Raw genomic sequence first — 27,481 nt, 5'->3', positions numbered from 1 at the left:
GACAAAAGACAAGACAAGACAAATAACATTTATATTGCGCTTTTCTCCTTGCGGACTCAAAGCGCCAGAGCAGAGCAGCAGCCACTAGGGTGCGCTCTATTGGCAGTAGCAGTGTAAGGGAGACTTGCCAAAGGTCTCCTACTGAATTAGTGCTGGCTTACTGAACAGGCAGAGCCGAGATTCGAACCCTGGTCTCCTGTGTCAGAGGCAGAGCCCTTAACCATTACACCATCAGCCAACTGGAGGTCACAATGACAAATCTCTATTCATGTCGGAGTTGTGATGTGTATCCTCTGGTTTCATGTGTGCTGATCAGGTGATTTCTCGTGATAAAGGAACACTCTGCAGACACAGATTGCGGACAGACGCACCTTGTTCCGGGTCAGACTGTTGTACAGGTGCAGTCTGGGCTGTTCCATCACTTCTGGAGGAGACCATGGCGGCTGTGTGCGTCGCCCTTTACCTGCAGGGGACAAGGCATGACAATTATGAGTTATATTATTATTGTAGGTTATTGTTTAAGCCATGCTTAGCCTGCATTACATAGAGAGAGTCTCACATAATCTGTTACACGGCTTCCGGTACTCCCCAGCACAGCAGCACTCACAGGGAGGCGGAGCATAACGTGGCCAATCATTCTCTGTATACAGAACACCACAGCAATCTCATCACCGTCCAATCAGCAGACAGAAAGTGTCTTACATAATCTATGACACGCCTCTGGTACTCCCCAGCACAGCAGCACTCACAGGGAGAGTGGGAGGCGGAGCATAACATGACCAATCATTCTCTGAATACAGGACACCACAGTGACCTCATCACTGTCCAATCAGCAGACAGAGAGCCTCTTAGATAATCTTTGACACGGCCTCCAGTACTCCCCAGCACAGCAGCACTCACAGGGAGAGTAAGGAGGCGGAGCATAATGTGGCCAATCATTCCCTGAATACAGGAATCCACAATATATAGATATAGGAAGTGTTTCTTATGCTGAAACCAGGAAATATTACCATAAAAGTGGCTATCCTGAATAACTAAAGCAGTAGAGAAGGAGAGGAAGGGACAGAATAGGAATCTCAGTATTTATTTTAGCGAGCAACTCCTGCAATTGTCTGTCTAGCTAGCTGCATTCCCTCCACTTAAGGTTCCACTTAAGGTTTGTATACACGTCCGATAAAGATCGTTTGTTACGAACGATTCGTGACGTTTACACGATATTCAAATTAGACCGAAAAGATCGTTCGTAATGAACGATTGTGTACACACGTGAACGATATAAGTATAAAGTACTGAACGACGAACGATAAAAAAATGCGTGCGCAAACGGAAGTGACGTTATGACAGGCAATAAGAACATGCGTACTACTCCACAGATAATCATTATCGGATGATCTTTGTACACACTGCAACGATTATCTTTCGGAAAAATCCGCCGGGTTGGATCGGACGGAGTGAACGATAACGGTCGTTATCATCCAAAAAAAAATTTGGAACGCACGATTATCGGTCCAATTGTCGTTATCGTTCGTTTTCGAACGATCGTTATCGTACGTGTGTACTCAGCTTAACTCTAGTGAAAAAAAAAATATATAAAACACACACCTCTGAGTCTAAAAGTTTACAACTACAGGCAGTCCCCTACTTACAAACAACCTGAGTTACAATGCTTCATAAACACAGTTGTCTGCATGTACACAACATACCAATGGCTTCCAACCCTATAGTAAAACATCACACCAAACACTCAGATCCCTGTGACACAGCACATATGTATAGTAGAAAAATACTAATAATAACCACAAAATGGACGGAAAGAGTGCATTATCCCGAATACACTTAAAATGAAGCCTAAAACCTTTCAGGAATATTAATAATAACAATCATAGGGACAGTTAGGCAGCCCCTCCCCCACCCCCGATTTGGAATGTTCGCACAGCACCGACAATTAGCCCAGTGATGACGCCTCTCCCCCCCCTATAGGTAGGTAGCCAGGTATAGGTGTCCCCAATATAGAAAGTCAGGTGTAGGTGCCCTCAGTAGAGGTAGGCAAGCGCAGGTGCCCCTAGTATAGGAAGTCAGGTGTACATACCCTCAGTATAGGTAGCCAGTCATAGGAAGTCAGGTGTAGGTGCCCTCAGTATAGGTAGCCAAGCATAGGAGCCCCCAGTATAGGAAGTCAGGTGTAGGTGCCCTCAGTATAGGTAGCCAAGCATAGGAACCCCCAGTATAGGAAGTCAGGTGTAGGTGCCCTCAGTATAGGTAGCCAAGCATAGGAGCCCCCAGTATAGGAAGTCAGGTGTAGGTGCCCTCAGTATAGGTAGCCAAGCATAGGAGCCCCCAGTATAGGCAGTCAGGTGTACCTGCCCTCAGTATAGGTAGCTAAGCATAGGTGCCCCCAGTATATGAAGTCAGGTGTACCTGCCCTCAGTATAGGTATACAAGCATAGGAGCCCCAGTATAGGAAGTCAGGTGTAGGTGCCCTCAGTATAGGTAGCCAAGCATAGGAGCCCCCAGTATAGGAAGTCAGGTGTAGGTGCCCTCAGTATAGGTAGCCAAGCATAGGAGCCCCCAGTATAGGAAGTCAGGTGTACCTGCCCTCAGTATAGGTAGCTAAGCATAGGAGCCCCCAGTATAGGAAGTCAGGTGTAGGTGCCCTCAGTATAGGTAGCCAAGCATAGGAGCCCCCAGTATAGGAAGTCAGGTGTACCTGCCCTCAGTATAGGTAGCTAAGCATAGGAGCCCCCAGTATAGGAAGTCAGGTGTACCTGCCCTCAGTATAGGTAGCTAAGCATAGGAGCCCCCAGTATAGGAAGTCAGGTGTAGGTGCCCTCAGTATAGGTAGCCAAGCATAGGAGCCCCCAGTATAGGAAGTCAGGTGTACCTGCCCTCAGTATAGGTAGCCAAGCATAGGAGCCCCCAGTATAGGAAGTCAGGTGTAGGTGCCCTCAGTATAGGTAGCCAAGCATAGGAGCCCCAGTATAGGAAGTCAGGTGTAGGTGCCCTCAATATAGGTAGCCAAGCATAGGAGCCCCCAGTATAGGAAGTCAGGTGTACCTGCCCTCAGTATAGGTAGCTAAGCATAGGAGCCCCCAGTATAGGAAGTCAGGTGTAGGTGCCCTCAGTATAGGTAGCCAAGCATACGAGCCCCCAGTATAGGAAGACAGGTGTAGGTGCCCTCAGTATAGGTAGCCAAGCATAGGAACCCCCAGTATAGGAAGTCAGGTGTAGGTGCCCTCAGTATAGGTAGCCAAGCATAGGAGCCCCCAGTATAGGAAGTCAGGTGTACCTGCCCTCAGTATAGGTAGCTAAGCATAGGTGCCCCCAGTATATGAAGTCAGGTGTACCTGCCCTCAGTATAGGTATACAAGCATAGGAGCCCCAGTATAGGAAGTCAGGTGTAGGTGCCCTCAGTATAGGTAGCCAAGCATAGGAGCCCCCAGTATAGGAAGTCAGGTGTAGGTGCCCTCAGTATAGGTAGCCAAGCATAGGAGCCCCCAGTATAGGAAGTCAGGTGTAGGTGCCCTCAGTATAGGTAGCCAAGCATAGGAGCCCCCAGTATAGGAAGTCAGGTGTACCTGCCCTCAGTATAGGTAGCTAAGCATAGGAGCCCCCAGTATATGAAGTTAGCTGTACCTGCCCTCAGTATAGGTATACAAGCATAGGAGCCCCCAGTATAGGAAGTCAGGTGTAGGTGCCCTCAGTATAGATAGCCAAGCATAGGAGCCCCCAGTATAGGAAGTCAGGTGTACCTGCCCTCAGTATAGGTAGCTAAGCATAGGAGCCCCCAGTATAGGAAGTCAGGTGTACCTGCCCTCAGTATAGGTAGCTAAGCATAGGAGCCCCCAGTATAGGAAGTCAGGTGTAGGTGCCCTCAGTATAGGTAGCCAAGCATAGGAGCCCCCAGTATAGGAAGTCAGGTGTACCTGCCCTCAGTATAGGTAGCCAAGCATAGGAGCCCCCAGTATAGGAAGTCAGGTGTACCTGCCCTCAGTATAGGTAGCCAAGCATAGGAGCCCCCAGTATAGGAAGTCAGGTGTACCTGCCCTCAGTATAGGTAGCCAAGCATAGGAGCCCCCAGTATAGGAAGTCAGGTGTAGGTGCCCTCAGTATAGGTAGCTAAGCATAGGAGCCCCCAGTATAGGAAGTCAGGTGTACCTGCCCTCAGTATAGGTAGCTAAGCATAGGAGCCCCCAGTATAGGAAGTCAGGTGTAGGTGCCCTCAGTATAGGTAGCCAAGCATAGGAGCCCCCAGTATAGGAAGTCAGGTGTACCTGCCCTCAGTATAGGTAGCCAAGCATAGGAGCCCCCAGTATAGGAAGTCAGGTGTACCTGCCCTCAGTATAGGTATACAAGCATAGGAGCCCCCAGTATAGGAAGTCAGGTGTACCTGCCCTCAGTATAGGTAGCCAAGCATAGGAGCCCCCAGTATAGGAAGTAAGGTGTAGGTGCCCTCAGTATAGGTAGCCAAGCATAGGAGCCCCAGTATAGGAAGTCAGGTGTAGGTGCCCTCAATATAGGTAGCCAAGCATAGGAGCCCCCAGTATAGGAAGTCAGGTGTACCTGCCCTCAGTATAGGTAGCTAAGCATAGGAGCCCCCAGTATAGGAAGTCAGGTGTAGGTGCCCTCAGTATAGGTAGCCAAGCATAGGAGCCCCCAGTATAGGAAGTCAGGTGTACCTGCCCTCAGTATAGGTAGCTAAGCATAGGAGCCCCCAGTATAGGAAGTCAGGTGTACCTGCCCTCAGTATAGGTAGCTAAGCATAGGAGCCCCCAGTATAGGAAGTCAGGTGTACCTGCCCTCAGTATAGGTAGCTAAGCATAGGAGCCCCCAGTATAGGAAGTCAGGTGTACCTGCCCTCAGTATAGGTAGCCAAGCATAGGAGCCCCCAGTATAGGAAGTCAGGTGTACCTGCCCTCAGTATAGGTATACAAGCATAGGAGCCCCCAGTATAGGAAGTCAGGTGTACCTGCCCTCAGTATAGGTAGCCAAGCATAGGAGCCCCCAGTATAGGAAGTCAGGTGTACCTGCCCTCAGTATAGGTAGCCAAGCATAGGAGCCCCCAGTATAGGAAGTCAGGTGTACCTGCCCTCAGTATAGGTAGCTAAGCATAGGAGCCCCCAGTATATGAAGTCAGGTGTAGGTGCCCTCAGTATAGGTAGCCAAGCATAGGAGCCCCCAGTATAGGAAGTCAGGTGTACCTGCCCTCAGTATAGGTATACAAGCATAGGAGCCCCCAGTATAGGAAGTGAGGTGTAGGTGCCCTCAGTATAGGTAGCCAAGCATAGGAGCCCCCAGTATAGGAAGTCAGGTGTACCTGCCCTCAGTATAGGTAGCTAAGCATAGGAGCCCCCAGTATATGAAGTCAGGTGTACCTGCCCTCAGTATAGGTATACAAGCATAGGAGCCCCCAGTATAGGAAGTCAGGCGTAGGTGCCCTCAGTATAGGTAGCCAAGCATAGGAGCCCCCAGTATAGGAAGTCAGGTGTACCTGCCCTCAGTATAGGTAGCTAAGCATAGGAGCCCCCAGTATATGAAGTCAGGTGTACCTGCCCTCAGTATAGGTAGCCAAGCATAGGAGCCCCCAGTATAGGAAGTCAGGTGTACCTGCCCTCAGTATAGGTATACAAGCATAGGAGCCCCCAGTATAGGAAGTCAGGTGTAGGTGCCCTCAGTATAGGTAGCCAAGCATAGGAGCCCCAGTATAGGAAGTCAGGTGTACCTGCCCTCAGTATAGGTATACAAGCATAGGAGCCCCCAGTATAGGAAGTCAGGTGTATGTGCCCTCAGTATAGGTAGCCAAGCATAGGAGCCCCAGTATATGAAGTCAGGTGTACCTGCCCTCAGTATAGGTAGCCAAGCATAGGAGCCCCCAGTATAGGAAGTCAGGTGTAGGTGCCCTCAGTATAGGTAGCCAAGCATAGGAGCCCCAGTATAGGAAGTCAGGTGTACCTGCCCTCAGTATAGGTATACAAGCATAGGAGCCCCCAGTATAGGAAGTCAGGTGTACCTGCCCTCAGTATAGGTAGCTAAGCATAGGAGCCCCCAGTATAGGAAGTCAGGTGTAGGTACCCTCAGTATAGGTAGCCAAGCATAGGAGCCCCCAGTATAGGAAGTCAGGTGTACCTGCCCTCAGTATAGGTAGCCAAGCATAGGAGCCCCAGTATATGAAGTCAGGTGTACCTGCCCTCAGTATAGGTAGCCAAGCATAGGAGCCCCCAGTATAGGAAGTCAGGTGTAGGTGCCCTCAGTATAGGTAGCCAAGCATAGGAGCCCCAGTATAGGAAGTCAGGTGTACCTGCCCTCAGTATAGGTATACAAGCATAGGAGCCCCCAGTATAGGAAGTCAGGTGTACCTGCCCTCAGTATAGGTATACAAGCATAGGAGCCCCCAGTATAGGAAGTCAGGTGTAGGTGCCCTCAGTATAGGTAGCCAAGCATAGGAGCCCCCAGTATAGGAAGTCAGGTGTAGGTGCCCTCAGTATAGGTAGCCAAGCATAGGAGCCCCCAGTATAGGAAGTCAGGTGTACCTGCCCTCAGTATAGGTAGCTAAGCATAGGAGCCCCCAGTATATGAAGTTAGCTGTACCTGCCCTCAGTATAGGTATACAAGCATAGGAGCACCCAGTATAGGAAGTCAGGTGTAGGTGCCCTCAGTATAGGTAGCCAAGCATAGGAGCCCCCAGTATAGGAAGTCAGGTGTACCTGCCCTCAGTATAGGTAGCTAAGCATAGGAGCCCCCAGTATAGGAAGTCAGGTGTACCTGCCCTCAGTATAGGTAGCTAAGCATAGGAGCCCCCAGTATAGGAAGTCAGGTGTAGGTGCCCTCAGTATAGGTAGCCAAGCATAGGAGCCCCCAGTATAGGAAGTCAGGTGTACCTGCCCTCAGTATAGGTAGCCAAGCATAGGAGCCCCCAGTATAGGAAGTCAGGTGTACCTGCCCTCAGTATAGGTAGCCAAGCATAGGAGCCCCCAGTATAGGAAGTCAGGTGTAGGTGCCCTCAGTATAGGTAGCCAAGCATAGGAGCCCCAGTATAGGAAGTCAGGTGTAGGTGCCCTCAATATAGGTAGCCAAGCATAGGAGCCCCCAGTATAGGAAGTCAGGTGTACCTGCCCTCAGTATAGGTAGCTAAGCATAGGAGCCCCCAGTATAGGAAGTCAGGTGTAGGTGCCCTCAGTATAGGTAGCCAAGCATAGGAGCCCCCAGTATAGGAAGTCAGGTGTAGGTGCCCTCAGTATAGGTAGCTAAGCATAGGAGCCCCCAGTATAGGAAGTCAGGTGTACCTGCCCTCAGTATAGGTAGCTAAGCATAGGAGCCCCCAGTATAGGAAGTCAGGTGTAGGTGGCCTCAGTATAGGTAGCCAAGCATAGGAGCCCCCAGTATAGGAAGTCAGGTGTACCTGCCCTCAGTATAGGTAGCCAAGCATAGGAGCCCCCAGTATAGGAAGTCAGGTGTACCTGCCCTCAGTATAGGTATACAAGCATAGGAGCCCCCAGTATAGGAAGTCAGGTGTACCTGCCCTCAGTATAGGTAGCCAAGCATAGGAGCCCCCAGTATAGGAAGTCAGGTGTAGGTGCCCTCAGTATAGGTAGCCAAGCATAGGAGCCCCAGTATAGGAAGTCAGGTGTAGGTGCCCTCAATATAGGTAGCCAAGCATAGGAGCCCCCAGTATAGGAAGTCAGGTGTACCTGCCCTCAGTATAGGTAGCTAAGCATAGGAGCCCCCAGTATAGGAAGTCAGGTGTAGGTGCCCTCAGTATAGGTAGCCAAGCATAGGAGCCCCCAGTATAGGAAGTCAGGTGTACCTGCCCTCAGTATAGGTAGCTAAGCATAGGAGCCCCCAGTATAGGAAGTCAGGTGTACCTGCCCTCAGTATAGGTAGCTAAGCATAGGAGCCCCCAGTATAGGAAGTCAGGTGTACCTGCCCTCAGTATAGGTAGCCAAGCATAGGAGCCCCCAGTATAGGAAGTCAGGTGTACCTGCCCTCAGTATAGGTAGCCAAGCATAGGAGCCCCCAGTATAGGAAGTCAGGTGTACCTGCCCTCAGTATAGGTATACAAGCATAGGAGCCCCCAGTATAGGAAGTCAGGTGTACCTGCCCTCAGTATAGGTAGCCAAGCATAGGAGCCCCCAGTATAGGAAGTCAGGTGTACCTGCCCTCAGTATAGGTAGCCAAGCATAGGAGCCCCCAGTATAGGAAGTCAGGTGTACCTGCCCTCAGTATAGGTAGCTAAGCATAGGAGCCCCCAGTATATGAAGTCAGGTGTAGGTGCCCTCAGTATAGGTAGCCAAGCATAGGAGCCCCCAGTATAGGAAGTCAGGTGTACCTGCCCTCAGTATAGGTATACAAGCATAGGAGCCCCCAGTATAGGAAGTCAGGTGTAGGTGCCCTCAGTATAGGTAGCCAAGCATAGGAGCCCCCAGTATAGGAAGTCAGGTGTACCTGCCCTCAGTATAGGTAGCTAAGCATAGGAGCCCCCAGTATAGGAAGTCAGGTGTACCTGCCCTCAGTATAGGTATACAAGTATAGGAGCCCCCAGTATAGGAAGTCAGGCGTAGGTGCCCTCAGTATAGGTAGCCAAGCATAGGAGCCCCCAGTATAGGAAGTCAGGTGTACCTGCCCTCAGTATAGGTAGCCAAGCATAGGAGCCCCCAGTATAGGAAGTCAGGTGTACCTGCCCTCAGTATAGGTAGCTAAGCATAGGAGCCCCCAGTATATGAAGTCAGGTGTACCTGCCCTCAGTATAGGTAGCCAAGCATAGGAGCCCCCAGTATAGGAAGTCAGGTGTACCTGCCCTCAGTATAGGTATACAAGCATAGGAGCCCCCAGTATAGGAAGTCAGGTGTAGGTGCCCTCAGTATAGGTAGCCAAGCATAGGAGCCCCAGTATAGGAAGTCAGGTGTACCTGCCCTCAGTATAGGTAGCCAAGCATAGGAGCCCCCAGTATAGGAAGTTAGGTGTATGTGCCCTCAGTATAGGTAGCCAAGCATAGGAGCCCCAGTATATGAAGTCAGGTGTACCTGCCCTCAGTATAGGTAGCCAAGCATAGGAGCCCCCAGTATAGGAAGTCAGGTGTACCTGCCCTCAATATAGGTAGCCAAGCATAGGAGCCCCAGTATAGGAAGTCAGGTGTAGGTGCCCTCAGTATAGGTAGCCAAGCATAGGAGCCCCCAGTATAGGAAGTCAGGTGTACCTGCCCTCAGTATAGGTAGCCAAGCATAGGAGCCCCCAGTATAGGAAGTCAGGTGTACCTGCCCTCAGTATAGGTAGCCAAGCATAGGAGCCCCCAGTATAGGAAGTCAGGTGTAGGTGCCCTCAGTATAGGTAGCCAAGCATAGGAGCCCCCAGTATAGGAAGTCAGGTGTAGGTGCCCTCTGTAGAGGTAGGCAAGCATAGGAGCCCCCAGTATAGGAAGTCAGGTGTAGGTGCCCTCAGTATAGGTAGCCAAGCATAGGAGCCCCAGTATAGGAAGTCAGGTGTACCTGCCCTCAGTATAGGTAGCCAAGCATAGGAGCCCCCAGTATAGGATGTTAGGTATAGGTGTCCCAAGTATAGATAGCCAAGCACATGTGCCCCCAGTATAGGAAGTCAGGTGTTGATGCCCTCAGTATAGGTAGCCAGCTATAGGTGCCCCCAGTGGCATGTGCTGTCGGCAGAGGCTCACTCAACAACTCCATGCTTTCCAGCACTGACGTCACTATTCAGCACTCGCTCAGTCTCCCACCTCCCTGCTCCATTCTGCCTCCCTCTCTACTCAAAGTTAGAGTCGGGCTACACAAAAATGTATTGTAGCTCTGCTCTTACTACTGACGGAGTGGAGGAGGCAGAGAAAAGAAGTGGGGAGAGAGAAAGTGCTAGACACAGGGGACAAGGCGAAAACAAGCATGCAGCCACTGGAGTCACACCTGGAACAAGCATGCAGCTAGTGGAGTCATACCTGGAACAAGCATGCAGTCAGCAGTCATACCTGGAACAAGCATGCAGCCAGCAGAGTAATACCTGGAACAAGCATGCAGCCAGCAGAGTAACACCGGGAACAAGCATGCAGCCAGCAGAGTCATGCCTGGAACAAGCATGCAGCCAGCAGAGTAATACCTGGAACAAGCATGCAGCCAGCAGAGTAATACCTGGAACAAGCATGCAGCCAGCAGAGTAACACCTGGAACAAGCATGCAGCCAGCAGAGTAACACCTGGAACAAGCATGCAGCCAGCAGAGTAACACCTGGAACAAGCATGCAGCCAGCAGAGTCATGCCTGGAACAAGCATGCAGCCAGTGGAGTAACACCTGGAACAAGCATGCAGCCGGCAGAGTAACACCTGGAACAAGCATGCAGCCAGCAGAGTAACCCCGGGAACAAGCATGCAGCCAGCAGAGTCATGCCTGGAACAAGCATGCAGCCAGCAGAGTAACACCTGGAACAAGCATGCAGCCAGCAGAGTAATGACTGGAAAACGCATGCAGCCAGCGCAGTCTTACCTGGAATAAGCATGCAGCCAGCTGAGTAACACCTAGAACAAGCATGCAGCCAGCGGAGTCACACCTGGAACAAGCATGCAGCCAGAAGAGTCATACCTGGAACAAGCATGCAGCCAGAAGAGTCATACCTGGAACAAGCATGCAGCCAGAAGAGTCATACCTGGAACAAGCATGCAGCCAGAAGAGGCATACCTGGAACAAGCATGCAGCCAGAAGAGGCATACCTGGAACAAGCATGCAGCAAGCGGAGTCACACCCTGAACAAGCATGCAGCAAGCGGAGTCACACCCGGAACAAGCATGCAACCAGCGTAGTCACAGCTGGAACAAGCATACAGCCTGCGGAGTCACACCTGAAACAAGCATGCAGCAAGTGGAGTCACACCTGGAACAAGCATGCAGCCAGGCAGTGAATTCACACCTGGAACAAGCATGCAGGCAGAAGAGCCACACCTGGAACAAGCATGCAGGCAGAAGAGCCACACCTGGAACAAGCATGCAGGCAGAAGAGCCACACCTGGAACAAGCATGCAGGCAGAAGAGCCACACCTGGAACAAGCATGCAGGCAGAAGAGTCACACCTGGAACAAGCATGCAGTCAGCGGAGTCACACCCAGAACAAGCATGCAGCCAGCGGAGCCACACCCAGAACAAGCATGCGGCAAGTCGAGTCAGACCCGGAACAAGCATGCAGCCAGCAGAGTCACCCCTGGAACAAGCATGCAACTTGCAGAGTCACACCTGGAACAAGCATGCAGCCTGCGGAGTCACACCTGAAACAAGCATGCAGCAAGCGGAGTCACACCCGGAACAAGCATGCAACCAGCGGAGTCACAGCTGGAACAAGCATACAGCCTGCGGAGTCACACCTGAAACAAGCATGCAGCAAGTGGAGTCACACCTGGAACAAGCACGCAGCCAGGCAGTGAGGTCACACCTGGAACAAGCATGCAGCCAGGCAGTGAGGTCACACCTGGAACAAGCATGCAGCCAGGCAGTGAGGTCACACCTGGAACAAGCATGCAGCCAGGCAGTGAAGTCACACCTGGAACAAGCATGCAGCCAGGCAGTGAGGTCACACCTGGAACAAGCATGCAGCCAGGCAGTGAGGTCACACCTGGAACAAGCATGCAGCCAGTGGAGCAACAGCTGAAACAAGCATGCAGCCAGCAGAGTAACACCGGGAACAAGCATGCAGCCAGCAGAGTCATGCCTGGAACAAGCATGCAGCCAGCAGAGTAACATCTGGAACAAGCATGCTGCCGGCAGAGTAACACCTGGAACAAGCATGCAGCCAGCAGAGTCACACCTGGAACAAGCATGCAGCCAGCACAGTCTCACCTGGAACAAGCATGCAGCCAGCGCAGTCTCACCTAGAACAAGCATGCAGGCAGGCAGTGAAGTCACACCTGGAACAAGCATGCAGCCAGCAGAGTAACACCTAAAACAAGCATGCAGCCAGAAGAGTCATACCTGGAACAAGCATGCAGCCAGAAGAGTCACACCCAGAACAAGCATGCAGCCAGAAGAGTCATGCCCGGAACAAGCATGCAGCCAGAAGAGTCATGCCCGGAACAAGCATGCAGCCAGAAGAGTCATGCCCGGAACAAGCATGCAGCCAGAAGAGTCATACCTGGAACAAGCATGCAGCCAGAAGAGTCATACCTGGGACAAGCATGCAGCCAGAAGAGTCATACCTGGAACAAGCATGCAGCCAGAAGAGTCATACCTGGAACAAGCATGCAGCCAGAAGAGTCATACCTGGAACAAGCATGCAGCCAGAAGAGTCATACCTGGAACAAGCATGCAGCCAGAAGAGTCATACCTGGAACAAGCATGCAGCAAGTGGAGTCACACCCTGAACAAGCATGCAGCAAGCGGAGTCACACCCTGAACAAGCATGCAGCAAGCGGAATCACACCCGGAACAAGCATACAGCCTGCGGAGTCACACCTGAAACAAGCATGCAGCAAGTGGAGTCACACCTGGAACAAGCACGCAGCCAGGCAGTGAATTTACACCTGGAACAAGCATGCAGCCAGAAGAGCCACACCTGGAACAAGCATGCAGGCAGAAGAGCCACACCTGGAACAAGCATGCAGGCAGAAGAGCCACACCTGGAACAAGCATGCAGGCAGAAGAGTCACACCTGGAACAAGCATGCAGGCAGAAGAGTCACACCTGGAACAAGCATGCAGCCAGCGGAGTCACACCCAGAACAAGCATGCAGCCAGCGGAGTCACACCTGGAACAAGCATGCAGCCAGCGGAGTCACACCTGGAACAAGCATGCAGCCAATGAAGTCACACCTAGAACAAGCATGCGGCCAGTGGAGTCACACCCGGAACAAGCATGCAGCCAGTGGAGTCACGCCTGGAACAAGCATGCAGCCAGCGGAGTCACGCCTGGAACAAGCATGCAACCAGCGGAGTCACACCTGGAACAAGCATGCAACCAGCGGAGTCACGCCTGGAACAAGCATGCAACCAGCGGAGTCAAGCCTGGAACAAGCATGCAACCAGCGGAGTCACACCTGGAACAAGCATGCAACCAGCGGAGTCACACCTGAAACAAGCATGCAACCAGCGGAGTCACGCCTGGAACAAGCATGCAACCAGCGGAGTCACACCTGAAACAAGCATGCAACCAGCGGAGTCACGCCTGGAACAAGCATGCAACCAGCGGAGTCACACCTGGAACAAGCATGCAACCAGCGGAGTCACGCCTGGAACAAGCATGCAACCAGCGGAGTCACACCTGGAACAAGCATGCAACCAGCGGAGTCACACCTGAAACAAGCATGTAGCAGCCAGTGGAGTCACACCTGGAACAAGCATGCAGCCAGGCAGTGAGGTCACACCTGGAACAAGCATGCAGCCAGTGGAGCAACAGCTGAAACATGCATGCAGCCAGTGGAGTTACACCTGGCTGCATGCTCATTCCGGGGCAGTAACAGTTTAGCACAGAAGTCCAGAAACCGGCATTGTATGTAACTGGATGACTATGGACTCCGCTGAACAGCAGTTGGTACTGGCATCAGTCAGACACACGCATGCGCACAGTGTTACTCACATGAGTGTGTGTGATGGGTGGTGCCGGAGGAGATTGCCGCTATGTGACGGTACCATCGCACCACATGGAAGTAATGATCCGGAGGGGGGCCTGCCAGGCGTCGGAACACCTCTACATCAGCCTGAGAGAAGGTAAAGCCCTGGATGTAACTGCGGAGGGCGAGGAACTCGTGTAAGGCGGATAGCCGGGCCTCCTCATCGCTAATGCAGAGTATAGACTGATAGCCGAGAGCTGCAAGAGAGGTACACAGCGTTCAATGCACGGTGCCCAGTACACGGCATTCAGTGCATGGCATTTTATACACTTTTTTTTGGCAGCACATCCTAAAACCAGGCCACATCTGAAATGACTACCAACAGAGGCGTGCAGAGCCCCCTAGAGGCCAATACACACCTTGTATTCAAAACAGATGCTAAACTATGCACTAGAGCAGGGCTCAGGAACCTTTCTGGCTGGAAGAGCCATAAACGCCACATATTTGAAAATGTATTTCCATGAGAGCCATACAATATGGTTCAAACTGGGACAGTGCGCATGCGCAGCAGAGGGCTGTCCCTGTTGCCATGGTGATGTGTATACAGCTGACCCGCTGGGCAGTGGAAGTGTCAGACACGTCTTCAGCTTCTCTTGGGTTTCAGCAACATCAGCAATTTCCCAGACAGGAGGAATACCGACTAACAGCTTGTACAATTAGCTAGCAGACTTGGGGTTTGATTGACTTTGTAGGACGAGATCCCCGCACTTTCGCCCAATAGGCTGCCTGTCAAGTGACAGGCAGTCTATTGGGCCAATTAAAGTGTGGGAATCTCATCCTACAAAGTCACTGGAGCTAACAGGGTCCAAGGTGGGAAAATTGGAGCAGCTGTTCATTTTTGGAGCACGAATTAAGGTGCGTACACACATGCGACTATAGTAGTTTGAAACGATCGTTCCCCGATCATTTCAAACGACGATCGTTTGAAAAAAAGCAGCCAACGACCATGAAGTCTAACGACGGACGAACTAGATCGTTCAAAACGAATGATCTAGCTTGGCGGATTTTTTCCAACGACGATCGTTTGCAAAAGTAGTACATCGTTGGAAACGATCGTTCGTACTAGGCTTGACATGTGCATTTCACTATTTCTCCATGAAACTTTTCATTTTTATGCGCAGGCGCAATCGTTGCTTTATTTGTTGTAACGTTCGTTTTAACGATCAGATCGTTACACACCTTTTACAACTAACTTTACTTAGGTCGTTCTTTCTTCAATTAAAAGTTTGTTCATCGTTCATAACGAACGATCGTTGTCGCATGTGTGTACGTAGCATAAGTCAGTAGTGCATGCTACAGCAGTAGTGTGCCTACTTTGAAAATGTTATTTGCGCTGCCACACTAAGCTGCGCTGCTTGAGCAGTGTAGCTTAGTGAATCAACCCCTACTGATTGTCTGTGAGCCAGATGTAGCCATCAAATGAGCCACATATGGCTCCAGAGCTATAGGTTCCCTACCCCTGGCTCTAGAGACCTAAACTCTGAGTAAAATGGATTACAAACATGAAATAGAAAATGGGCGCAGCTAGCCATAAGGTAAACTAACATTTTTTTAGACAGCAGAGATAGGTGGCAGCATTACCCAAGACTGCATCTGAATGGCTATCAGCATAGGTGTGCAGAGCCTAATTTACAGACAGGATACACATCTTCCATTCAAAACAGATGCACCAAATTAACATTCATGGAGGATGTTAGCTTCCAAAATGCATGCAGAGTGTTCCAAACTGGACCCTGCCATCGCGATGAGGCCATCCTTCTGGAAGGGTCCCTAACCTCTAACTATTTACCAAACAAACATAGAGAGAATTAAACGGAATGCAGACATGAAATAGCAAATGGGAGCAGCTAGCTATAATGTAAACTTACATTTTTTAGACAGCTGGGAGAGGTGTTTGAATTCCATTTATATTCAAAATGTAAGGCTTTAGTGCATAGTTTAGCATCTGTTTTGAATACAAGGTGTGTATTGGCCTCTAGGGGGCTCTGCACGCTTCTGTTGGTAGTCATTTCAGATGAGGCCTGGTTTTAGGATGTGCTGCCAATTCTTTCCTGTTGTGTAAACCATTTTATGGCCAGCCACTCCCAGGTTCACACTATGCTTGTTTGGTAATTAGTCAGAGGTTAGGGTCCCTTCCAGAAGGGTATCCTCATTGTGGCAAAAGGGTCCAGTACGGAACAATCTGCTTGTAGAATCTAACATCCTCCATTAATGTGCATTGGTTTTTGCATCCGTTTTGAATGAAAGATGTGTATCCTGCCTACAAATTAGTCTCTGCACACCTATGCAATCAGTCAATGTTATTCAAATGCAGCTTGTCTTGGGAAACGCTGCCACATCTCTCTGCTGTCTAAGAAATGTAAGTTTACTTAATGGCTAGCTGTGTCCATTCGCTATTTCATGTTTGCACTCCCTTTTTATTCAGATGTTAGGGCTCCAGTGCATAGTTTAGCATCTGTTTTGAATATAAGGGGCTCGATTCACAAAGCGGTGATAACTCAGTTATCACGCCTAAAAGACTTTAGGCGTGATAACCTTTGCACCACTGAGTTATCACCGATTTGTGCTGCTCTTCGCGCGAAGCTACCGCGCGCGCAAAGTCCCATAGGGCTTAATGGGAGCTTCGCGCGAAGCGCCGGGTGCTGCGCGCGCGCTTGCGCGCGGAAAACTTTGCGCGAGTTTCTTCTTATCACGCCTAAACTGAGTTTAGGCGTGATAAAGGGCTTTTCACAGGCGTGCAAACACTTTGCACCGCTTTGTGAATCAAGCCCAAGGTGTGTAGGTTGCCTCTAGGGGGCTCTGCACGCCTCTGTTGGTAGTCATTTCAGATGTGGCCTGGTTTTGGGAGGTGCTGCCATCTCTCCCGTTGTCAAAAATTTTTTTTTTTTTTAAATGTGTAAACCCTTTTATGGCCAGCCGCTCCCAGGTTCACACTATACTTGTTTGGTAATTAGAAGTTAGGGACCCTTCCAGAAGGACGGCCTCTTCGTGGCAAAAGGGTTCAGATTCAACCTGACTGGCATCTGACAGAAATCTATCTGATGGTCAAAACTGCTGCAAATCTATAAGTGTATGGCTACCTTAAGTGTAAGTATAAACTCTCACACACACTGTATCCATCCATGGGGGAATCGCCCAGGTTTCACAGCGGCTGCACGCCTGCTCAAACCACAGGCAACCAGACTGCCATGTTACCAGTAATAATGACTAGCCAGAGAAACCATTTTCTAGCGGCTAGCTGGGCTCATTGCATGCAGCAAGCGCAGACAGGTGCTCATTATCAGCAGCAGACAATTTCCTATCGCTGAGCCAACAATGATGTCTCAGAATGCACTGTAATTAGTGAGCTGCCACAGCGATGGATTGCAGTGACACAGCGCTGTCGCCAGGGGGAGCACTGAGTGCTGGGGTGTCCTTGGAGCTGTGTACACAGTTTTATTACACACCTCTTCTATCTGCTGGCAGCAAATTAATGAACTATGAGCTGTCACAGCCATGGATTGCAGTGACCGAGCGCTGTCACTAGGGAGAGCACTGGGGAAGTCCATGAAGCTATGTACACACATTACTACTATTATATTGTTATGTACACAATTTTGTTCTATCAATAGGCAGCAATGATTGCATAGTGCGTCTCCCACGCTGTATATTGACAGAATAATTACCCTCTGCCCACGACGCAGACTAGCCTAATAAACTTTTCATATTATTATATGTGTAACCAAGCGAGGAACATGAGCCAGGGAGTCCCTCACCACTACAGACAGGCAATTATACACTAATAAATCACCTTGCATGCAAACTGTAGGAAGCTCAGAATCTAGCCAATCAGAACAGGCAGTGAGCGAATCTAATTTGCCTAGTATTACTGCCTGCCCTGACCTGTGCTTGGTTACTGTCTGCTCTGACCTATGCCCGATTACTGCCTGCTCTGACCTGTGCCCAATTACTGCCTGCTCTGACCTGTGCCCAATTACTGCCTGCTCTGACCTGTGCCTGATTACTGCTTGCTGTAACTTGTGCCTGATTACTGCCTGCTCTGACCTGTGCCTGATTACTGCCTGCTCTAACCTGTGCCTGATGACAAGCTGCTCTAACCTGTGCCTGATTACTGCCTGCAACCTGACCACTGCTTGTCCTGACCTATGCCTGACTACTGCATGCCCTAACCTGTACATGATTACTGGCTTGGTTGCTCTGCCCTGTGCCTGACTACTGCCTGCCCTGTGCATAAAATGGACAGCAAGGGGGAAGGGAAACTGTCCCACATCTCACCAATATAAGGGGGGGGGGGGGGGGGGGTGTCACATCACCAGTATGAAAGTACATGGGAGAAGGGGAGCTGTCACACGTCAATAAATCACCTTGCATGCAAACTGTAGGAAGCTCCGAATACAGCCAATCAGAAAAGGCAATGAGTGAATCTAATTTGCCTAGTATTACTGCTTGCCCTGACCAGTGCTTGGTTACTGTCTGCTCTGACCTATGCCCTACTACTGCCTGCTCTGACCTGTGCCCGATTACTGCCTGCTCTGACCTGTGCCCAATAACCGCCTGCTCTGACCTGTGCCCGATTACCGCCCGCTCTGACCTGTGCCCGATTACCGCCCGCTCTGACCTGTGCCCGATTACCGCCCGCTCTGACCTGTGCCCGATTACCGCCCGCTCTGACCTGTGCCCGATTACCGCCTGCTCTGACCTGTGCCCGATTACCGCCTGCTCTGACCTGTGCCCGATTACCGCCTGCTCTGACCTGTGCCCGATTACCGCCTGCTCTGACCTGTGCCCGATTACCGCCTGCTCTGACCTGTGCCCGATTACCGCCTGCTCTGACCTGTGCCCGATTACCGCCTGCTCTGACCTGTGCCCGATTACCGCCTGAGCAAATTCAGAAATGACTGGGTCTCCACCTGGATAAATGCAGTTATAGCTTAAATTTTATTGCACCATAGTGACAGAGAAACACGTCGTGTTTCTCTGTCACTATGGTGCAATAAAATTTAAGCTATGACTGCATTTATCCAGGTGGAGACCCAGTCATTTCTGAATTTGCTGATGTGGATTGCAACACCCTTAAGGATCCGGGTGGGGATTGGTCGACTCCCTGGTTCATATACATTGTACAGTTGAGCTCCAGAGACTGTCTGTTACTGTTACCCGATTACCGCCTGCTCTGACCTTGCCTATTTACAGCCTGCTCTGACCTGTGCCTGATTACTGCCTGCTCTGACCTGTGCCTATTTACAGCCTGCTCTGACCTGTGCCTGATTACTGCCTGCTCTGACCTGTGCCTGATTACTGCCTGCTCTAACCTGTGCCTGATTACTGCCTGCAACCTGACCACTGCTTGTCCTGACCTATGCCCGACTACTGCATGCCCTAACCTGTACATGATTACTGGCTGCTCTGCCCTGTGCATAAAATGGGCAGCATGGGGGAAGGGAAACTGTCCCACATGTCACATCACCAGTATGACAGTACAAGGGAGAAGGGGGGCTGTCACATCACCAGTATGTGGGGGAATAGGAGCTGTCACACATGTCACTAGTATGGGGGAAGGGGAACTGTCACACATGTCACCAGTATGGGGGGAAGGGGAGCTGTCATACATTTCACCAATAAGAGGGGGGGTGGTCACAGGTCACCAGTATGGGGGGGGAGAGGGGAGCTGTCACACATCACCAGTATGAGGGGGGGGGGAGGAAAGCTGTCACACGTCACTAGTATGGGGGGGGGAGCTGTCACACCTCACTAGTATGGAGGGGAGGGAGCTGTCACAGATGTCACTAGTATGGTAGTGTGGGAGGTAGCTGGCACAGATGTCGCTAGTATGGGGGGGTAGCTGTCACAGATGTCACTAGTATGGGGGGTAGCTGTAACTAGTATAGGGGTAGCTGTCACAGATGTAGCTAGTATGGGGGGTAGCTGTCACAGATGTCACTAGTATGGGGGGGTAGCTGTTACAGATGTCACTAGTATGGGGGGTAGCTGTCACAGATGTCACTAGTATGGGGGGTAGCTGTCACAGATGTCACTAGTATGGGGGGTAGCTGTCACAGATGTCGCTAGTATGGGGGGTAGCTGTCACAGATGTCATTAGTATGGGGGGTAGCTGTCACAGATGTCGCTAGTATGGGGGGTAGCTGTCACAGATGTCACTAGTATGGGGGGTAGCTGTCACAGATGTCACTAGTATGGGGGGTAGCTGTCACAGATGTCACTAGTATGGGGGGTAGCTGTCACAGATGTCGCTAGTATGGGGGGTAGCTGTCACAGATGTCACTAGTATGGGGGGTAGCTGTCACAGATGTCATTAGTATGGGGGGTAGCTGTCACAGATGTCATTAGTATGGGGGGTAGCTGTCACAGATGTCACTAGTATAGGGGGTAGCTGTAACTCGTATAGGGGGTAGCTGTCACAGATGTCACTAGTATGGGGGGGGGGGAGGGGGGGGTAGCGGTCACAGATGTCACTAGTATAGGGGGTAGCTGTAACTAGTATGGGGGAGCTGCCACAGATGTCACTAGTATGGGGGTAGTTGTAATTAGTATGGGGGGGCTGTCACACATGTCACCAGTATGGGGAGGCGGCTGTCACACATCACTAGTATGGGGGGCTGTCACACATGTCACCAGTAGGAGGAGTCAGGCAGGGCCCCTCCTCCCCCGGTGTATTGGCGGGCCTGGCTCTAGTCTCACCCGCAGGCTCCCCGGCAGGACAGGACATGGTGGCTTCTCGTCTCTCCTCCTCCGCTCCCCAGAATCTGATGCAACCATCAACAGAACGTGTCCGGATGTTCCTGCTCCCTCATTTCCGGTGTCCTGGCTGTCGCCTGGCAACCGCGGCTTTGCGGGTCAGAGAAGAGAAGGAGTCACCAGGGACTTCCGGTGTGCTTCCTGCCTGGGACGCATGGGTGTCTTCATGGCAACCGGGGGGGGGGGTGTGGAGAAACCCCCCTGGCAGCTGCGCAGAATAATCTACGTGATATCCGTCACCACGCAGCTTGTCTACAGTATAATATACCGGAGGCGGAGCATGCAGCTCCTGATCACGTCACAGTAGGTACAGCCGATGCTGCTAAGGACAGAATGGTCCCCGGTGTAGTGTGACAGAATGTGCAGCCCTGCATGCGCAGTAGGAGCCCGCGTCTGATTAAAGGAGAACTGAAGTGAGAGGTATATGGAGGCTGCCATATTTATTTCCATCAAAGCAATGCCAGGCCCTCCTGCTGATCTACTGCCTCCAATACTATTAGCCATAGCCCCTGAACAAGCATGCAGTAGATCAGGTGTTTCTGAAATTAAAGTCAGATCTCACAAGACTAGCTGAATGCTTGTTTCTGGTGTGGTTCAGATACTACTGCAGAGAAATAGACCAGCAGAGCTGCTAGGCAACTGGTATTGATTAAAAGGAAATAAATATGGCAGCCTCCGTATACCTCTTACTTCAGTTCAGTTGCCTGGCAGCTCTGCTGCTCTATTTGGCTGCAGTTGTGGCTGAATCACATCAGAAACAAGCATGCAGCTAGTCTTGTCATATCTGTAAAACTTGTAAGAAACACCTGATCTGCTGCATGCTTGTTCAGTGTCTATGGCTGAAAGTATTAAAGGCAGAGGATCAGCAGGATAGCCAGGTAACTGGTATTGCTTAAAGGGATACTGTAGGGGGGTCGGGGGAAAATGAGTTGAACTTACCTGGGGCTTCTACAGGTCCCCCGCAGACATCCTGTGCTTGCGTAACCACTCACCGATGCTCCGGCCCCACCTCCGGTTCACTTCTGGAATTTCAGACTTTAAAGTCTGAAAATCACTGCGCCTGCGTTGCCATGTCCTCAATCCGGCTGATGTCACCAGAAGCATACTGCGCAGACATAGACCATACAGGGCCTGCACAGTATGCTCCTGGTGACATCAGCAGGATCGAGGACAAGGCAACGCAGGCGCAGTGGTTTTCAGACTTTAAAGTCTGAAATTTCAGAAGTGAACCGGAGGTGGGACCGGAGCATCGGTGAGTGGCTGCGCGGGCACAGGATGTCTGCGGGGGACCATTAGAAGCCCCGGGTAAGTTCAACTCATTTTCCCCCGACGCCCCTACAGTGTCACTTTAAATGGAAATAAATATGGCAGCCTCCATATCCCTCTCACTACAGTTCTCCTTTAAATTGTGCAGCCACGTAAAACATCCTAAATATCTCTGCTTCCACACCACGTACAGTCCCGAAGTTTTCAGGGTAGGGAGGGGAACCACGTCCCCCGATCTAGCTCTGTGCCGAATTGCAGTCCCCGAGACCCGCTGATTCCCGAGATAGGTTTGCTGTGATCCGTCTCGGGAACCAGCAGGGCTCGGGGGCTGCAATTCGGCACAGGGCTAGATTAGTGGGTCCCCTCCCTACTTTGAAAATTTCGGGAGTGTAGGTGGTGCAGAAGTGGAGATATTTCAGGAAAATAATATCTAACTTCCCACTAAGCATGCGTGACACTCAGTGAGGAAGGCTACTTTTAGGAGGCACTATCTGATATTACATCAGCCATTATCTGGTGTTCCATCATTACATCAACATAGCATACAAATGCTACTGAGAATGCACAAAATCCTGCACTCAGGGGCGTAGCAATAGGGGTTGCAGAGGTTGCGACCGCATCGGGGCCCTTGGGTCAGAGGGGCCCCGGAGGGCCCTCCCTCAACTACAGTATTAGCTCTCTATTGGTCCTGTGCTTAAAATAATCACTTCTATAGATGCTTTGAATAGTGGTTGTCATTAACAAACTGTTCCCCATCCCCTTCTTACACCTCTGACACTGTAGCTGCCATTGGCAAGTTTTGGTGCGCCGTATCAATTGTTATTTATAGAGTGCTTGGGGAGCCCCATTGTAAAACTAGCATCGGGGCCCACAGCTCCTTAGCTACGCCACTGCCTGCACTCCTGACACCATCACCAGTGTGGGGAATGTTTTTGCAACTGGTTGCACTAATTTCTAGGTAATATCAGAAAGTGCAACCCATAGCTCCCAACTGTCCCTCTTTTGGAGGGACAGCCCCTCTTTGTGAGCCCTGTCCCTCTTTTTTCCTCATCCCTCTTTCAGGACTTTGTCCCTCTTTCTATGTAAATATACATACACTCAGCTAAAGGATTATTAGGAACACCTGTTCAATTTCTCATTAATGCAATTATCTAATCAACCAATCACATGACAGTTGCTTCAATGCATTTAGGGGTGTGGTCCTGGTCAAGACAATCTCCTGAACTCCAAACTGAATGTCAGAATGGGAAAGAAAGGTGATATAAGCAATTTTGTTATTGCCAGAGGGGCTGGTCTGAGTATTTCACAATCTGCTCAGTTACTGGGATTTTCATGCACAACCATTTCTAGGGTTTACAAAGAATGGTGTGAAAAGGGAAAATCATCCAGTATGCGCAGTCCTGTGGGCGAAAATGCCTTGTTGATGCTAGAGGTCAGAGGAGAATGGGCCGACTGATTCAAGCTGATAGAACAGCAACATTGACTGAAATAACCACTTGTTACAACCGAGGTATGCAGCAAAGCATTTGTGAAGCCACAACACGCACAACCTTGAGGCGGATGGGCTACAACAGCAGAAGACCCCACCAGGTACCACTCATCTCCCCTGTAAATAGGAAAAACAATTTGCACAAGCTCACCAAAATTGGATTGTTGAAGACTGGAAAAATTTTGCCTGGTCTGATGAGTCTCGATAGAGTCACAATTTGGCGTAAACAGAATGAGAACATGGATCCATCATGCCTTGTTACGACTGTGCAGGCTGCAGGTGGTGTAATGGTGTGGGGGATGTTTTCTTGGCACACTTTAGGCCCCTTAGTGCCAATTGAGCATTGTTTAAATGCCACGGGCTACCTGAGCATTGTTTCTAACCATGTCCATCCCTTCATGGCCACCATGTACCCATCCTCTGATGGCTACTTCCAGCAGGATAATGCACCATGTCACAAAGATCGAATCATTTCAAATTGTTTTTTTGAACATGACAATGACCAGCAGTTGTAGGAGAAAGGCAAACCGGGCACCAATAGTTTGCAAAACACCAATTTATTTCATCCCATCCATAGACAAACACAGGCAACAAGTAGCTGGTCTAACAGCCGTTTCGCAAGCTAGGTTGCTTGCTTCCTCAGAGACAACTAGAGCTAAATGACAAACACATTTAAATACCTAGCAAAGTGAAAACAGACAGAGTTGGTGGGGGAGGGACTCACTGCAGCTGAATCCGGTCTGTTGCCGAGCGGTTCACATGTCCTGGATGCCGCCCCGAGCCTCCGGCGTGCACTGCGGATAGTATCCGCCCCTTTCAGGGCTGAATCAAGCAGGAGTTTCCTCCTACTGGCGTCACCACTCCAAATCACGGTGACGTGACAAAATCTCGCGTGCTTTCCGCCGGGGGTATCAACAAGCCGGAACTTGAGCTCCATGCTGGTCAGTTGCCATGGCAGCGCAGCACAGCAATTCAGATCATCCCCTGCCCCTGTGAAAAAAGAACAAAACATAGATAACCATAAGTGACATATATAAATATCAGTAGAAAATACCTTTCCTTTATACAATTTAAAAACAATCAAGGCTGAAGCGACCTTTTAGTTAAACATTAGACACAGCAACAACATTAAGAAAGAAGAAGATTAATTGTCCTAATCTATATTCCTCACTAAAACCAAAACACCTACTAGAACGGAGGGGGCCTGTTGCATAAAGGGGAGGGAAAGAAAAAAATGGGGGGATAAAGAAAAAGGGGGGGGGGAAAGGGTTGGGGGGAAATTTATCTTAAAAATATATCTAGCAAGGGGCACTTTAACCACCCTGGCGTTCTATTAAGCTCGCCAGGGCGGCTGCGGGAGGGGTTTTTTTTAATTAAAAAAAAACTATTACATGCAGCCAACTGAAAGTTGGCTGCATGAAAGCCCACTAGAGGGCGCTCCTGAAGCGTAATTCCGATCGCCTCCGGCGATCAAAATTTACAAGGAAGGCTGCAATGAGCAACCTTCCTTGTTTTGCTTTCCTCGTCGCCATGGCGACGACCGGAGTGACGTCATGGACGTCAGCCGCCTCCGATCCAGCCCTTAGCGCTGGGCTCCAGCGGCTGGAGGGACCCTCTTTCGCTGCTGCACGCGGCGGATCGCCGCGCTGCGGTGGCGATCAGGTAGCACACGCGGCTGGCAAAGTGCCGGCTGCGTGTGCTGCTTTTTATTTGAAGAAAATCGGCCCAGCAGGGCCTGAGCGGCAGCCTCCGGCGGTAATGGACGAGCTGAGCTCGTCCATACCGCCAGGATGGTTAAACAAAATCTGGCTTAAAGGACAGGGTAGAAGATTGTGGTTTATTGTATAAAGGAAAGGTATTTTCTACTGATATTTATATACGTCACTTATGGTTATCTATGTTTTGTTCTTTTTTCACAGGGGCAGGGGACGATCTGAATTGCTGTGCTGCGCTGCCATGGCAACTGACCAGCATGGAGCGCAAGTTCCGGCTTGTTGATACCCCCGGCGGAAAGCACGCGAGATTTTGTGACGTCACCATGATTTGGAGCGGTGACGCCAGTAGGAGGAAACTCCTGCTTGATTCAGCCCTGAAAGGGGCGGATACTATCCGCAGTGCCCGCCGGAGGCTCGGGGCGGCATCCAGGACATGTGAACCGCTCGGCAACAGACCGGATTCAGCTGCAGTGAGTCCCTCCCCCACCAACTCTGTCTGTTTTCACTTTGTAGGTCGGCCTGATGTCATTGCTGGAGACCGGGAGCGAGCTGCGGCGAATGGCTGAAGGGAGAGCTGTGGCGGAGGGACATGCTGGGACCTTGGGGCTGGAGGAAGCCCCGGGTAAGTAGCACTTATTTTCTTTAGATTGCCTGATAACTCCTTTAAGTGTCCCTCTTTCTCATCTCAAAAAGTTGGGAGGTATGCACCCCAAGCATTGACTGGAAGATCAGAGCAAAATGGAAAAACAAATTCTACTTACCTGGGGCTTCCTCCAGCTCCTGGCAGCCTATCTGTCCCTCGGCAGTGCTGCTTGCAAATTTTCACCAATGCATTTTAGTTTTCGAGATTGTTTTGCATTTTTGCCGTATGTTTACCAACTTTCGTGGCTAACAGCAAAGTGCCCTTACCAGCTAGAATCACCAAATTTGCACGGTATGTTAAGGAGAAAAGTGGGTACAAGTGGAAAACAAATTTTTCAAAAAGACCTTCTAGTTTTGGAGAAAATAAATTTTAAAGTTACAATAGGAAAAAAGTATACATACATACATATTAAATACTGTAAATGACAGATAATGTAGCAACCTAACGATAGTGTAAATTTCCATATATCAAAAGAAAGCAATGAATTTCATGACGTGGTGTCCAGGAGGTCCAAACACAGTGTGTACGGACCCCCTGGAATTTTCGCTTGACGAAGCAAAAATTTTTCTTATTTTCGCGAAAAGAAGAATATTGGCATTTAAGCTCATCACTGGTCTATTGACGTTTGTCTATAGTCTATTGATGATTGTCTGTTGACAATTGTCTATTGACGATAGTCGACTCTCTTGATGACTGTCTATAGATCATCGTCTAATGATGATTGTCTATTGTATCTTGACGATTCTCTGTTGAGGATTGTCTATTGACAATTGTCTATAGTGATTGTCTATTGACAATTGTCTATTGACGATTATCTATTGTCTATTGACAATTGTCTATTGATGATTGTCTCTTGCAATTTTCATTGAGCTTGCGCCCGACAGGGCGCCGTAACAACACTGCGCATGTGTCCGATAGGACACATAATAAACAATGTGCGTTCCAATACTCTTATTTGGAAGGAAAGCACGGAAGCCTATTAGTGATGAAACGAATCTGGCCATCATTTTTAACGGAATGGTAGAACTAATCCCCTGTGTTTACGTCGTAAAGGAGATTGGCGATCCCCAGCCTCTGATTGGCCGGGGATTACCGCCATCTGATAGGCTGAAGCCTATCAGAGGCGGTACAGGACGGATCGCCGTCCTGTACTGCCCATGGAGGGAAGGGGAGGGAGGGGGGGAATAGCGCTGCTGAGGGGGGCTTTGAGGAGCCCCCCCCCGCTAGGCACACGTGAGCGGCGGCGATCAGACCCCCCCCCCCCAGCAGCACATCCCCCTAGTGGGAAAAAGGTGGGGCAGTCTGATCGCCCTGCCTGCCACCTGATCTGTGCTGCGGGCTGGAGAGCCCACACAGCACAGATCTTGAAAATGTGAGCTGGTCCTTAAGTGGTCTTCACTCTTTTATGTTGCCTTCTGTGTATCCTGTGATGAAAGGACACACCATCTCATTCTGAACCTTCTCTTTATCTCTTAATATGCTATCTCTATCCATTAATAATATCTCTCTTTGTAATTCAATCAGAGTATGCCGTTCATAACCCTTATTTTCAAACTTTTCCCTTCATTTATCTGTTTCTAAATAATAATCTACCATCTCCCCACAATTCCTCCTCATTCTTAAAAATTGCCCCTTTGGAATTGCACGCAACCAATTTGGATGATGGCAACTTCCCATTGGTATAAAGCTGTTTCTATCTCTAGGTTTGGAGAAGCTACTAGTATTTATCCTTTCATTAGAGTTTCTTATATTCAAATTCAGAAAGTGTATTTCCACTTTACTGTACTCACAGGAGAATTTAAGATTGTCAGACTTCCCAATCAATCTTTCAATATATTCCCCCAACGACATCTGATCACCACTCCACATAAACAGTATATCATCGATAAATCTTTTCCAGATGACTAAACTCGAATCTTCTTCCCTATATATTGACTCTTCTTCCCACAGGGCCATATATAGATTTGCCATACTTGAAGCAAACTTGGCCCTCATGGCCACACCCACCTTCTGGATATAGTATTCCCCCCA

At 50.0% G+C, this 27,481-nt stretch overlaps 1 protein-coding gene across 2 annotated transcripts in view; it reads right to left on the bottom strand.

The window, feature by feature from the left end:
* CARS1 (cysteinyl-tRNA synthetase 1) overlaps nucleotides 1-20,504 on the bottom strand; it is a 70,599-nt gene extending 50,095 nt beyond the window's left edge. Inside the window, exons 1-3 of one of the 2 annotated variants that reach the window (XM_068260661.1) lie at nucleotides 20,281-20,504; nucleotides 13,548-13,778; nucleotides 372-463 (exon numbers count right to left, since the gene is read on the bottom strand). In XM_068260661.1, coding sequence (XP_068116762.1) covers nucleotides 372-463; nucleotides 13,548-13,778; nucleotides 20,281-20,308 — 351 coding nt within the window. In that variant the 5' untranslated portion in view covers nucleotides 20,309-20,504. The remainder of the gene's footprint in view (nucleotides 1-371; nucleotides 464-13,547; nucleotides 13,779-20,280) is intronic. The other variant, XM_068260662.1, reaches the window with a different exon arrangement.
* Nucleotides 20,505-27,481: the final 6,977 nt, after the last annotated feature.

This window comes from Hyperolius riggenbachi, chromosome 11 (genome assembly GCF_040937935.1).
Source record: "Hyperolius riggenbachi isolate aHypRig1 chromosome 11, aHypRig1.pri, whole genome shotgun sequence".
Taxonomy (NCBI): Eukaryota; Metazoa; Chordata; class Amphibia; order Anura; family Hyperoliidae; genus Hyperolius; species Hyperolius riggenbachi.
The sequence above is the reverse complement of the archived record's forward strand: the minus strand, read 5'-3'. Positions and strand labels throughout refer to the sequence as shown.